At 42.2% G+C, this 15,000-nt stretch overlaps 2 protein-coding genes across 2 annotated transcripts; both read left to right on the forward strand.

The window, feature by feature from the left end:
* The first annotated feature begins 337 nt into the window (after positions 1-337).
* LOC114434611 (lysine-specific demethylase 4B-like) lies at positions 338-8,093 on the forward strand. The gene is made up of 8 exons (XM_028403932.1): positions 338-392; positions 1,460-1,536; positions 1,697-1,752; positions 1,895-2,003; positions 5,639-5,854; positions 6,153-6,329; positions 6,730-6,849; positions 8,067-8,093. Exons 1-8 carry the CDS (start codon positions 377-379, stop codon positions 8,091-8,093), a joined length of 798 nt encoding a protein of 265 aa, XP_028259733.1. The 5' UTR covers positions 338-376.
* Positions 8,094-8,142: 49 nt separating this feature from the next.
* On the forward strand, positions 8,143-9,330 carry LOC114435209 (formin-like protein 18). Its single transcript, XM_028404844.1, has 2 exons — positions 8,143-8,157; positions 8,699-9,330. Exon 2 carries the CDS (start codon positions 8,801-8,803, stop codon positions 9,233-9,235), a length of 435 nt encoding a protein of 144 aa, XP_028260645.1. The 5' UTR covers positions 8,143-8,157; positions 8,699-8,800; the 3' UTR covers positions 9,236-9,330.
* Positions 9,331-15,000: the final 5,670 nt, after the last annotated feature.

Raw genomic sequence — 15,000 nt, forward strand, 5'->3', positions numbered from 1 at the left:
CAGAATCGCTCTCCCAACTTCCTGGCAGAGAAGGCTTTCAATGCTGCAGTAGCTGCACTCAAACTTACTGTTCTATCTGTTCACTTCTGCCCCTACTAAAGGTAAAACCACAGTACTGCACAGGTTCTTTTCAGTGACTATAAACTGTAACTGACATCATAAATCTTTGGACATTACAACTTTTTCAGCCTCAGAGTGACTTCTCTGCTGCAAATGATGCTCAGCGTGTTCCTACTCCTCGTCATGGCAATTTGACCCGTCCACTAGTCCCAGAGATGTGCTTTTGCGTTGGTGCAGGAAACACAGAGCCACCACCCACCAACCATCTCATGGGGAGGATGGAAACAGTCTTCTTATCTGCTGTTCATCTTGTCATATGCAAGTTCATTCCAGTGAGTAAAAACGCCACAGCATATGTTTGTGACAGATGTGTTTTACAAATTAAAAGTGGAAGATGCATCTGCAAACATGCATTAATAGCTACAGACACCCTGTGTGATTCTGTATATGCACACTAGCTCCTTTTTGCTGTGCAGTATTTTTGAATTTATAATGCTTTTTGTTTTAGAAAAGTTGTATTTTCCTCCACTTTTCTCCTGAGCATAGTGTTGTGGGAAAACTAGGAAGCTCAGAAGATGCAGTGCAACAAACTGTGTGATCAGTTCCCCTGTCTCTGCCCTCTTTAAGGCTTTAGGTTTAACTTTTTGACCTAGGTTAAACTAGCTAAGATACTAAAGCAACACAAATGTCTCTCTGAAGACACCACTACAAATTTCCCAAACTCTAATTATCCTGCTTTCTGCACCATGATCACAGGAAAGTTGACTTTTAAGGGCTTATGACTTCTGTGAAGCAATCTGTGAAAGGACAGGAAGCTTCTTGTTATGTTAGAGTGAGTTGTCTTCCGGCCCTAGTTTATGTTGCCATAAATAAAAACCAGTGCCAGTTCTTCTAATATGTAAACCATGTTTTATATGGACAACTTCTTGATATAACAAGCTGAACATACAACCACTTAAATCACAGCCACATGTGCACACATGCGTAGTCAGTACAGTAACCCTCTTGGGTTCCTATTATCCCTAAAGCTGGAGTTCACCTTCAAGGCCAGTTCATTAGCCAGCCAGGGATGAGCTGGGCTCAGCTGGGGAAACAGCACTGCTATTGATAAGAGGACATGAAGCAGAAAGAGCTCTTGTCAAAAACGCCAGTTCTGTGCTCCATCCCTTCTCTCTGCATTGTTTTGGAGTGAATAGCTGACAAAAAAATCATTCAAACCTGTCCAGGTGTTACAACAACTGTTCCAAAAGCTCAGATTTGGAGATGTCGATGAGAAGATTATAAATGAGTCAGTGGTTAACAAACAGGTTTGGTGCAAGATGATAATACATCACGCTTCTGGAAATGCTGAATGTAGTAGCAAAGATAAACAAAACCAAGAGTGTCTCTTTCTTTACAGGTTGTTACGGTGTGAGGCCAGACTCTGTTGGTGAGTCCTGGATATGCTCAAGGTGCAAAGCAGGAGCCTGGACAGTGGTGAGTAGTAGCTGTACTGCTACAACTACCTAAATCTAGCCTGCACAATTAGATCTACAACTACTCATATATTATTTAGGAACTATGACAATGAGTATGCAATTGAGGGGAAAAAAAGAACAGTGTGTTAATTTGCTTACTATATTTTTTTTTTTACCAGGAGTGTTGTCTCTGTAACTTAAGAGGAGGAGCTTTAAAGACTACCACAGACAACCGGTTAGTGCCACATTTTTTGTGTTTTGCTTAGAAAAATCAAACAAGAAACACCCTTTGTCTCTCCTGCTTAAATGCAAGGATTTCCTATTGCCAAGAGAGCTTTCTTGATACCATCTAATAAGCGTTATGAATTTCTCTCCAGGTGGGTCCATGTCATCTGTGCCATAGCTGTGGCTGAAGCTCGCTTCGTCAATGCCATAGAAAGGGAGCCAGTGGATGTCAGTGCAGTCCCAGAAACCCGCAAGAATCTGGTAGGTCCAGGCAGAGAGAAAGGGCAGGTTTACACATCTCTGTCATAGTATTGATTAATGTTAGACAGCCAGTTGTCCATGCTCATTGCCCGCTGCAGGTGTTTAAAATCGTTTTCTTGCCTCTACAGTATTTTCCTACATTTAGGTGAATGGCTTTTATTCCTTTTCAGTTCCTTCATGTTTGCCCTTCCTTCCTACCTAGTGGATCTTTTTGTGACTTGTAGAGAACATGGGGTAAAACGATGTGCTGAAGGGAATGGCTGAATAATCAGCTGTCATTTCTCACTGTGCCAAATGAACTGCGTTGATCCTGTGGGCAGGAGGCAATTTTCCCATTGCTGCCGTGTCTTTGAACACAGCTCATCCCGTGCCTTCATTTCCTTGTGCCATTCTTTCTTCTGAGTTTCTGCATCACTGCTTCATTCACCTGTTCTCACTTCACAACAACAGTGCTTGCTGATGCATTATCACATATCTGCCCATAATGTTACTCTCTCCCTCCCTTTCTCTTTGAATAATCTATCAAAGACGAGCTGGGTAACATTGGCATCCGAGTGCTGTCAGAGCTCTGCGGTCAATGATTCGAATGGCTGGGCTGATCAAATGTGAACATGCACGTTTGAAACCGGTTTATATTGCATCGTGTTCAGCAATCATTGTTGGTTTTTTCCCCTCCTGACTTTGAACATGTTGTTTTCAGGCATAGAGACTTCACAAGGTTTGCTATTGTCTTGGTTATTTCAGAATTTCTCAGACTCACTAACACTGCTCAAAGCCTCTAAAGACGTACCTTTCCCAGAGGTGGTGTTGCATCTTGCACCTAGAGGTAATGCAATTTCAGTTCTTGTAAAAACAGCCTCCAGCTTGGAAATGCAAGCTGTTTAAATAAATCATCAGTCGGTCATGAAACGCCTTTCCACCTACAATTCCAGGTCCATTCCCCTGCTACATGCAAAACAAACTAAAGCAGCAACTGCATTGTTTTCCATCCATCCATCCATCTTCAACCGCTTATCCGGGGCCGGGTCGCGGGGACAGCAGTCTAAGCAGGGACACCCAGACTTCCCTCTCACCAGACACTTCCTCCAGCTCTCTGGGGGAATCCCAAGGCGTTCCCAGGCCAGCTGAGAGAACATAGTCTCTCCAACCGCGTCCTGGGTCTTCCCCGGGGCCTCCTCCCAGTGGGACATGCCGGAACACCTCCCCAGGGAGGTGTCAAGGAGGCATCCGAACCAGATGCCCGAGCCACCTCAGCTGGCTCCTCTCGATGGGGAGGAGCAGCGGCTCTACTCCGAGCTCCTCTCGGGTGACTGAGCTTCTCACCCTATCTCTAAGGGAGCGCCCAGCCACCCTTCGAAGGAAACTCATTTTGGCCGCCTGTATTCGCGATCTCATTCTTTCGGTCACTACCCAAAGCTCATGACCATAGGTGAGGGTAGGAACGTAGATTGACCGGTAAATCTTCACCAACCGGCTCAGCTCCTTCTTCACCACAACAGACCGGTACAGCGACCGCATTACTGCGGAAGCTGCACCGATCCGTCTGTCAATCTCCCGCTCCATTTTTCCCTCACTCGTGAACGAGACCCCGAGATAAACAAACTCCTCCACTTGGGGCAGGCGCTCTCCTCCCACCCAGAGAGGACAAACTACCTTTTTTCCGGTCGAGAACCATGGCCTCAGACTTGGAAGTGCCTGATTCTCATCCCAGCCGCTTCACACTCAGCTGCAAATCGTCCCAGTGCACACTGAAGGTCCCGGCTCAATGAAGCCAACAGGACAACATCATCTGCAAAAAGCAGAGATGAAATCCTATGGTTCCCGAACCAGATCCCCTCCGGTCCCTCGCTGCGCCTATAAATTCTGTCCATAAAAATTATGAACAGAACTGGTGACAAAGGGCAGCCCTGCCGGAGTCCAACATGCACTGGGAACAGGTCTGACTTACTCCCAGAGCACCTCCCACAAGATGCCTTGACTGCATTGTTTTAATATCATTTATTTTTCCACCTGTCAGTTAGCCAGTTATTTTCTCAACAGATTAACTGTTAACAGGATTTTCAGCCATCTTGTGTATATGTGTGTATACATATCTTAGCTTCCTGCTAACTCCACTTTGGAGTGGCTATACTGATGAATGCAAGCCCTGTGTGGCTCCCCTAGTGTTTTTAACACGTAGAGTTACACAGTGCTAGTGCAGGTGCTGCAGTGCAGACCTTCTCAGGTTATGGAGAGGGATCCTTCATGATGTTATGATTTCATGTGCCAACAGTATGATATTGTGAGCATTATCTTAAGGGAAAATGCTACATAGTATGATTTTAATTGTACTTTAGAAGTAAGCTCAGAGAGAGAGAGAGCTTGATTTGTTTCTGATTAATCTTTCAACAGAGAGTAGAGTAGAGAACAGTGTATTCAAAAGAGAGTATATGTGTGAAGATTAAATCCCAAACATAGAAAAACTGAAATAATATATAAAAACACAACTGCTGCTCTTGTGTCATGTCAGCGCCAGTCTGGCATTTTAGCAGTGGTAAACCACACCAGCTGGGTGAATCCTATAAAACATAGCAGCTGGTAAACTATATCTGCCCTGCACTAGTACAAAAATGAAGTATTGACGCTCCAATAAAGAATTTTTATTTTTTTTATTGATCGACCACGCACTGAGCTACAGCTGCTCACAGAGTGCGTTTCAGGAGCAGGAGACACAGAAAAGAAGGGCTGGAGATGGAGAGAGAGTGTGACGGAACGGAATTACACGGACCGTGTGAGATGGTAGATAGTCACAGTAAACCATGATAACACTTAACAGCTGTCAAAGCTGTAGGGATAATGGGTTGTGTCTATTAGATTGAAGCGTGTTGTCATGAGTTGAATGTTTGTCTCTGAGCCTAAACTGGATTGTAGTGAAAATACAGCATGAAGATAAGATGTGTAAAGAAAAAGGACATTGTACGACTTACATTGTAAGAGAGGGATAATGTTGCAGCTGGTATGTGCATGGTGTGGACTATCTAAGTGGCACAATGATTCTGGCCAAACGTGCAGAACAAGTAGGCTGAATTCAGTGGAGAAGAGCAAAGCCTTCATGACAAAATAGGGGTTGAACGAGTGATGCCAGCGACGCAAATGCCAGGAAAAAAAAGAATGTCAAAGTGACAGTTGTGGCTGCTGTTATCAACAAATGTATAAGAAAATGAGTATGTCACCACAGAACTGACTGATGATTGCACAAGCTCATCATGTCATGTGCAAAGCTGAAACATCCATCCATTTTTAATGAGCAGAAACCTGTTGGGGGTACCAAACAGAATCAGAGATCAGAGGGAAAAGAAAAATGGTTGTGCTGCTGATGCTTCCACCATCTCTATTTCATGAGAGGCCCCGCAATTACAGCAATTTTATGCTGTGCCAGACTAAAAGAGTGAAATTGTTTGTGTAGAAAAATTTTAGTTTTAATTGTTTTAACCTTCTTGGAGTTGCAGAAGTTCAAGTGCTAGAGGTATTACAGATGCAATTGTGAAACAGTGTGATTACAAATGATTCGGGTTCAGACATCAGTGTGACGTCAGTGTGAGCTCACAGAGTTGCAGGGAATTGATCTCTCAAAGAGTCTTTTGTTTTTGTTGCAGAAATGCGTCTTTTGCCACAGCAACAGTTCTACTGAGAACCACGCGCCTGCATCCAGTGCTCATACGAGGAACTGTGCCCCCTCCTTCCACGTCACCTGCGCTCAGATAGCCGGAGTAGTCATGACACCTGCCGACTGGCCCTACGTGGTGTCTGTGACCTGCCACAAGCACAAAATGAAAACGACTACTACTGTAACTAAAAGTAAAACCCCAAAGGTGAGTGCACATCAGGATAATCAGTGTGTCGTTTTATGAAATGAAACTCACTAAAGCTGAAAAGTTCTGTTAAGCTGTAGCTTGGTGTTTTACATTGTATAACAAAATATGGCATGGGGTTATACGCTGGCTTAGATTTGTTCAAGGTGTTAATTTGTGAAAACAACACCAGTGTTTTCTCATTAACACACCCTGGGCCACCTGTCAAGGCTCCAGACAAAAAGCAGAACATGACTTTATCCCTGCTGACATTTCCTGTCTTAACCCCCCGTTTTGATTTTTTGGTTCCTCTCCTCAGCCTCGGGTGGTACCCAAGGCCCCACAGGGTCCCATCCTCGGCCAACGGGTGATTGGTCGCAACACTGACAGCTGGTATTACCACTGCACCATCATCGGCATGGCAACGCAGACGTTCTACGAGGTCAACTTTGACGATGGTTCATACTGTGACAACCTGTACCCAGAAAATATTTTAGTGAGTACTCGCACAGTACAATCGGACACCTACCTGTATACATTTATGGAGATAACAAATAGAAAGTTTCCCTTTTAGAAGAAATAACCTAGCAATGGTTATGTGCTTTGTAGCATTTTGGCAAGTGGAAATGTAATGACTAAATGTAAATTCATATGACCTTTAATGAGTCACTGCTGTACGTTGGCAATAAACATAACTTAAGTAACATTAAAGGGAAAAAGAAGAAAACGTCTCATGTGACAATACAGAAACCAATTTGGCAGTGAACTTTAAAATAATCCCTCATTACTTATATAAACAACCTATTTGAATTGCAGGAAAAATTATTTAGCTAAGCTTGTGAAAAGCCTTCAAATCTCTTCAACCTAGCCCGTCTGTTTCTGTGTCTTTCTTTCAGAGTCATGACTGCCTACACAGTGGTCCTCCGGATGCGGGGGAGCTAATTGTAGTAAGCACACCTGAGGGTCAGATCCTCAATGCTTCCTTTGTCAAGGAGCACACCCACAAGTTGTACCAGGTGAGAAGCGCACAACAATTCAGATATTTCAGCAGCAGCTGGGGCAAGTTCTATACACTGTAGAATCCTCCTGTCTCAGTAGATTGCAGCAGAGAATTTTGACACAGCGTGCCATTAAAACATAAAGTAGAGTGATTTTGCATCACTAGTATGTGTAGAATGCAGAGTTGAACCATAAAGCTTACCAGGTTAAAAACACTGAATTAAATATGATGACTGTGGAATGAGGAAGGGCTTCCTTCATACATGCCGACACAGGCATGTATGAAGGTCCTTCTGTAAGAAGGACCAGAAATAAGGAGGTTCTACCCCATAGATTACTTTTTAAATAACAAAGTAATCTCTCCTTGTTCGCACTCAGTCCAGACACAATGCATCACCATCTCAAATTTTGTGACCGTTTCTATACTGTGTTCTTGTTCCCATGTAATCTGCTGGCTAAAGTACTAATAAGAGCCCTTTGGAATGTGTGTGGCTGTGATGGGCTAAAAACAAGCCTCCAGCTGGTCACAGAGTCGTGGTCACCACCCTGACCTCATCCATTTTTCTTAAATATTCTACATTTACATTTAAAGTGCTTAACTAAAGCTCTTATCCAGTCAGTGAGCAGCTTTGTGGTTCAGTGCTATGGTCAAGGACATTTTTGACAGGAGCACATGGTTGTTGATGGAACCATTGTTATTCCTGAGATCCAACCTGTATCTCTGTGGGTACTTTTATCCCCCCACTACACAATGGCCTGCCCACTTTGCTATGCACACAGTGCAGTTTGTTGCTGGTGTTGACTCCAATGTAGTGTTAACACTTGGATAGATTTTGCATGCCTCATACAGGCATCAAAATAATGTAGCGTAATTATGCTTTAAATACAAGTTTGTACTTGTTTAGAAGGGGCACCACACAGGAGTCGGCCTGGGACTGTAATACTTCAAATCAATGAAATATTATTATCAGTTGAATTAATCTCACATCAGAGGCTGTAAGTCCTGATAACTAGCTTTCCAAATTTCCTGGTGTGGATGCTAAGTGCTTTCTTCGCAGGTTAGTCTTTAAAGTCTCACGTTCCAGAGCTCGGCAAGGTAAATCTTGTTGTCAGTTAGATGGTGGTCCCTTCCTGAGGACTTTTCATTTGTAACTCTCTGGAGCATCGGAATTGACAGTTTTTACGGTTTCTCAAAACAAGATTGTTGATTTTTGTTTTGGTTATATTTGTCCAGGTTGAGTTCACGACCAGACACAGCTGATGCTCAAACATTCGGAGGTCTATCATCTGGACCAGGAATTACCCAAAGGGTCAGATCCAGACTGGTGAGTAGCTTCTATCATACAATACACACAGGGCAGAAAATATACACCATAATGTGGTAGATGTAGGTTTGCAGAGGCAAATAATAAGAAAGGGCAAAAAATGTGAAGCCTGTTAGTTTGAATAAATAACTGTTTTACCTGGAATTCTGTACTAAAATAAAATGTAGAAGGGTCACCTCATAGAAACGTACTCTTTATATTAGAAGAACAATGAATTTGAAGACACTTTGCACATAGTCCGTTCTCATATGTCTTAGTAGTATCTGATATTAATGACTTATAAACAGGACAGAACACACACTATATGTAATAGATGTTTTATTAAAGTGTTGTGCTATGAAACTATTAAAAACACAGTATATTTGTAATTTCCCCTCTGAGGGAGTAATAAAGGGTTATCTTATCTTGTCTTATCTACAAAGCAAATGAAATGTCAAAGGACTGTATTTTACACTTACAGACCTAGAACTCTGGATTTCTCATAACATCTGGTGGTAGATAGTCCTGATAATCCCCCCTGTCTGTCCCCGTCTGCCTTCAGGCTATACCTGTACCACAGGAAGAGGTTTCCCCAGCAGATGAAGCCCAAGCAGCAAAACGGCGCCGCCTACCCTCTGAATCAGTGCTGCCCACCAACACCCCCATGGAGACAACTAGTACACCTGCCTGCTCCCAAACTACAGCTCCAGTAGCAACGCCTGCACCAGAACACCACAGTATTAGTACTCATCCAACCTCACAGCCCCTGTCCCAGCCTGCTGTGACCTCACAGGAGCTCGCTCCTCCTCAGCCTCCCAGCAGTATTCAGATGAATGCTGGGACCCCAATGGACACCAGCATCGCCCTCAGCGTCGCTCTGAGAGAGCCAGCCCTGTCTGCGGACCCCACGCTGACTCCACAGTGCACACCTTTCCAGACAACCTTGAACTCTGACCCCCTCCTGTCTGTTCCGTCTCCTCCCCCTCCACCTCAGCACATGTCTGACAGCTATACGCCCAGTAGTGGCTACGTTTCCTACATGGAGACTCTTCTCCATTCACATTTTCCTCAGGAAGATGGTCCAGGACCCTTGTATTAAAAAGACCCAACTCCACTATGTTATTACTTGGCCAATGAAGGCTGAGCCAATAGGCAGTAAGCTAATGGAGGTGGATTCTACTGAGTGCTGTATTAATGGACAATTTTCCTGCACCGCTCTGAGAGCTCAGGGCAGGAGCAGGAAAGGACGTGGACCCACAGGCACTCTTTTAATGCATGTTACTTTTCTATTTTTGAGTTGAGATGTATTTGCAGTGGTACTTTAGCCTGCTCTGAAGCAGTAGCTAAAGAGGATTTTTTTTAAATTTTTATCATTAATATTATTATTACTATTTGTTGTTGTTTTGTAGACACTTTGTTTTTGGTCAGCTGCTGTGCTTGTTTTCCTCCATCTTAATATGTATACGTCTCTGGGTGGTATCAACTCCATACCTCGTTGCTTTTATTCAATAACGGCACACTCCCCACATACTTTCTACAGGAAGCTAATAACCACGATGGCCTCTCACCACAGAGGCACCACAGGGGGACTTAAACTCTGCTTTTCATTCTTTTTTCTTTTTAAATTAAATAACCAGCAACAAGATCTCTATTTTTTAAATCCAGCCACTCATGGCTTTGAAGTGAAGTGTCACATCATCCATTATGGGACTTTTTCACTGAGGTGTTTTCTCGTCAGATTTGCAGGAAGTAAACTGGGGAAACGGGGTTTGAAAAATAATGTATTGTAGCAGGAGTTCAGTATTTAAATGTGTTAGTCAGATATTGAAAGAATTATTTGTAATAGAGCAAACATGTTGAATGCAAACACTAGTAAATTTGTCTGCAGGATGCATTAAATAAACTTTTGTGAAGATGTAGTTAACAGATGACACCTTTATGTATCGATGTCATGCTAATGGTCACTTGGCGGCTCCACTTTTTTTTTTAAAACACCAAAACTGAACTCAGGGTTCCTACATGTGGAAAATAAAATCCTTTTTTAGGACTGTCTGAAATTTGTCAGAATTGGCACATGAATATAATAAGCTAACATTGCCATATTTGCTTCTGTTATCATAGGTGACTTGTTAGTAGGACATGAATGAAAGTCTGGAAAGTGTCTGTTTTGGCACGACAGGAAAATATGTAGGAACCCTCACATCTTGATTTATTGTACTATTCATGGATACGTATAAAATCTAAATTGTATAAATGTAAATGTTTTTTGTTTTCTATTTCTGTACCCGTATCCGTTCTGTGTTCATATTCTGAACTGAAGTCACATACTTGGCCAATCTAAAATATTCATAGCTTATATTTTTGTCAGATTTTTGCAGGCATATTACTCACTTTTTAAACTACATGTGTTTCCTTTTTTTTCCCTGGCCATGTACTACAGAGGTGCTACAGCGATATTGAACTACTGACGGACTGATTTCTTTTTTTTTCTTGTCACCTTGTACATACCACAGGCCATGCATTGTGAATCCAGTTTATGTCCTGTCTTTCTTTGTCCCCCTGATTTTTCTTCTGTCACCATAACTTACTTTTTGTCTATCTCTGGATCAGATATGCTTCTGGTTTCAAACGATATTCATTAAGAGGATCTTGATTCATGGGGATTAAAGTGGGTTGCTAGTCGCCAGCTCTTATGTGTTTTTGTGTGTTCACTAGACACAAAATGTATGGAATATTTAGGAAGATAATTACAATATTTATTGAGGGTTTGAAAACTCAGGACTTAATGAAACAATGGTGACAATTCCGATGGTCCTTGAATGCATCACGCCCAGAAAGTTTTGGCTTTTTTTTAATTTTATTTTAATAAATCAAAACCTTGTGAATCTCTGTCTTAATTCAAAATCAACAGAATTGGCACCAGAAAGATTCTGTAAAAAATAAAAAGAACAGAAAAAAACTGAATTTAAAAAAAAAAAAAACGACATAAGATTTAATGCCAATTTTACCCTTTCACACTGCAAATAAAAGTCAAAAGCCTTTTTGAAGAAAATTACTTTGCCTTCAGTTTGTAGTGCGCAATCACTTTTTTTTCGAAACATCATGATCTTCCTCCTCCAATAAGGAGATGATAAAATGCCATTAATTGGCAGTGCTGCTGTTTATTCGTCCCTGCATTGACTCATTGGCAGGGAACCTGGATTCTCACATTAAGCACACACAGCAGGGGACCGTGTTTTTTTTTTTTCCACGCCTCCTTGCTGGGCTCGTCAAACAGGTTATTTTTAGGTGGTATATGTAATTAGCAGGAACCACCATCCAGACCAGCTGAAACTACCTACATTAACTGACTGTGGATGAATTACATTAGTGTTTTTATTCTTAGTGTGGGTGTAGCATGTCTGCCAGTGGTGCTAGAACATAGTAGGCATGTAGGTTAAAAGAGGAGGACTGTTGACACCACCAGACACGAGTTGCCTTACAAGAATTTCTACATAGATGGAGACAGAAGGGAATTTCGAGACAAAGCCGGGGCCTGTCTGAAGGAGAGTGAGAAGTTGCTGTTGCAGTGCGCAGAGGGAGATTACAAGGACAACAGCACATCTCTGGAATGTCTTAGGGATATGAAAACAACATCGAAGGACATCAGTCAGCAGCTGTCTGGTGCATTTTCAGAATTGCTGGAGCTGTCAGCATTGGTCAGCCACCATACTGTCCATGTCCAGGCCCAGTTGCATATAAGTGATCATTTCTTAATGTGCTTTCCAACAGCAAAAGACAAAATTGAAAGACTTACAGCAGCCAAAATCTCTAACTGAAAACAAGATTGCAAAACAGACTAACATATTCATGATACAGCTACCATTTCACTCATTAACCCCTCATCTACACAGTGCTCCATCTAACCAGAAAACAAGCTCTGAAAGGAGAATTGACCCTTTATAATTCTCTAATGTAAGATACGTCTCTAGAAAACACCCTCATAAGTAAAGGTAGCATAACAAAGGTGAAGAGAAAAGCATGTTTTCTTATTGATTCTGCATGACTGACAGAAATTTTCATTATTTTTTTGTATAGTTTTTTCTGCCACCAGAGTTTTTGTAAAAGAAATGACATCATGCATCAATGAATAACACTAGTGTCACAAAACCCAATTAGTATTTTCTCCTTTATGTGCTGAAGCACTAACAGGATTCACTTTGACTCTTCAGTGTTAAGAGTTTCTAAATTTAAAAGAAGAGGAGAGGAGACGCAGAGAGGGAGAGAGAGAAGGTCACAGAAAGAACAAGAAATCTGTGTCTTATGGACAAATCGCTAATGTGGGCATGAGCTGTCTCTCTCTCTCTCTCTCTCTCACACACACACACACACACACACACACAACCACTCTTAGCTATGCATATGCCAAGTCTGCATTGCCCTCACTAGATCTGGGTGGTCATTAACATTCTGAAGGGCCTGCCGTGTCTTTGCAGAGGAACTGGGGATGTGCCAGCTTGGCAATTACTTTAACAACTCCAGAGTTTGATTTCTTTATTCAGCTGAACCCAGCCAGGGGTAAAACTAAGGAGGAACAAGAGGAAGAGGACTCTAAAGGACAAAAGTTTATGCTGACCCATTTGTAATTTTAAAGAAGGAACAAGGAACTTTTATGAGCCTGTTTACAGAAGCAGACAGCTGAGACACATTAACGCCTGTGTCCATCTTGGATGTCCAAGGGGTCAGCAGGTGTCCTCAGATTTTGTTACTTTACACATCATGTTGGCACCAATCAGTCATTGCAAGTGTCAGCTGCAAAACATCCTGACAAATGAAGTATTCATTACATCAGAATTTATTAATGCGTTTCTACTTCTAAGTGTTTTCGTGAATTAGAAGATGTGCACATAAAAACAAAGGGGTGGGAGACCAGATAATGACACCTACATTGCTAAATTGGACATTCTTTCCAACATGATAAAGGACCATTTCTGCTGTGGGCCATTTTACACCACTGGACACCACCTTCTGGTAAGAATTCTACATGTTCAACTGTAAAGTGTGTAGATTCCTCCATGTGTGGTTGGCACATTGTAACCAAAACAATCAGGACGCCCTGCACTGACATCATTTCCCTGTGTTACTTCCTTGGTGACGCATCAGTAAATATTAGCATGCACGCTACAGGAAAGTGAGGTGCTCTGCATGAGGGTTAGGGTTAGGAAGGTTGCAGAGTTGTGGTTCAAGGTTTATGACATTTGGCTCACTGAGACCATTACAGAACCTAGCCCTAGCTCTGCATTAGGGTCAGGGTTACAGCTAGGGTTAGAGTTAGGAAGGTCACAGAGTTGTGGTTCAAAGTGTCTTACATTCGGCTCACTGAAACCATTACGGAAATGTCTCACTTGAGGCTCTAAGCCGCACTACGGCCGATAACCTAACCCTAACCCTAAGCCTAGCCCTAATGCATTTCCGTAATGGTCTCAGTGAGCCAAATGCAATAACCCGGCTCACCGAGACCATTATGGAAATGTCTCACTCAAGGTTTTTCGTCTTACGATGGCCGAGAACCTAACCCTAACCTAGCCGAGCTCTGCATTAGGGATCAGGATACAACATGAGACAGTTCCCTTGTGACTCCCTGGATACAAAACACACCTGAAAGTTCAGCCAGTCCAAGTCCACCAAAACGTCCTTCATCATGACATTTAAACCTGCTCGATGACTATCACACAGCTAAATGTCTCTCATGCAACGAACATCACCGAATGCAGTGGGATCTAATTGCAGATGGAAGTGGCAATTATGTTGACAAGCTGGTTGATATGACAGGCTCCATTATAGCCTTAAGCTTTTATTACATTTCTGCCGAGTAAATCACATCAGTGAAGCAGTATTACCATAATGACTTAGTGGAGCTCAGTCTGTCAGCTCTGTCCCTTGTTTAAAGGGGATAAGACTGAATTATTGGAGCTGCCTGATCTTTATGAACTCCTTCTGACACCAAAGACTTAGCAGTGATGTAACCATGGATTCTTTGTCTCTTCCTTCTCCTCTAGTGGCCATATTAAAACATCAATTGTCTTGACCGTGAGAAACCAGTCGAAAACTGGTATCAACTGAATAGAAAATGTTTATTCAGCATCCTACACAGGGTCAGTGTGCACGCACTAAGGAAGTCAAAACCAGGAAAACACAATATACTGGGCGATTATTGTCTTAGTGAACATTAACAAAACAATAAAACAAATGTGACTACTGTCAAGGTATCATGTTAGCATTGCTAGCCAGGTGATGGACAATCTCTGTGCCTTGAAATGTAAGCTCATGCATAAGTGTCAAAAACTGCACTTCCCCCCAGGGCCTGTGGTGGGCTCTAAAGTAAGTCAAACCTCATAGACTCCCATGTTATTACAGCTTGTACCTGAAGTTCCCCTTTTGTTACAACTGCACAAAGTTGAGTTTATATGTAACTGACTTAATTTAATTATATTATGACTTCATTTTCATGACTGCTTCGACTAACATCTAGGTGCCAACTGAAACTTCTTGGTTCTGCAACTGTTCTTTGGACCTTTTCAGAAGCTATAGGTTACTTTTTGTTATCAGGGTGTAAAAACCATGTCAAGAAATATAACAAATTGCAGTTAGTGGATAAAATTACCAAGTCTGTTTATATAGTGCAGTACAATTTGGTCTGGCATTGCCTCCAGAACTTTTTCCAATGTGGAAGCTTTCTTTCAGTTTGGTAGGAGTCTGTTTTGAATGTCTGCACTTTGCAACTTTCACACAACCCTCCATTTGTTTTCTCTTATTCCAGACGACACAATTAACACACAGAGAGAGAGAGAGAGAGAGAGAGAGAGAGAGAGAGAGAGGGGGGAA

Source organism: Parambassis ranga, chromosome 4 (assembly GCF_900634625.1).
Source record: "Parambassis ranga chromosome 4, fParRan2.1, whole genome shotgun sequence".
Classification (NCBI taxonomy): domain Eukaryota; kingdom Metazoa; phylum Chordata; class Actinopteri; family Ambassidae; genus Parambassis; species Parambassis ranga.

Bases quoted from the DNA above. Each gene is read 5' to 3' on its own strand.
- LOC114434611 (XM_028403932.1), top strand. The intron at 2,004-5,638 runs GTAGGTCCAGGC...TTTTTGTTGCAG, and splicing joins CAGAAACCCGCAAGAATCTG to AAATGCGTCTTTTGCCACAG. The intron at 6,330-6,729 runs GTGAGTACTCGC...TCTTTCTTTCAG, and splicing joins TGTACCCAGAAAATATTTTA to AGTCATGACTGCCTACACAG.
- LOC114435209 (XM_028404844.1), top strand. From the start codon at position 8,801: ATGGAGACAACTAGTACACCTGCCTGCTCCCAAACTACAGCTCCAGTA.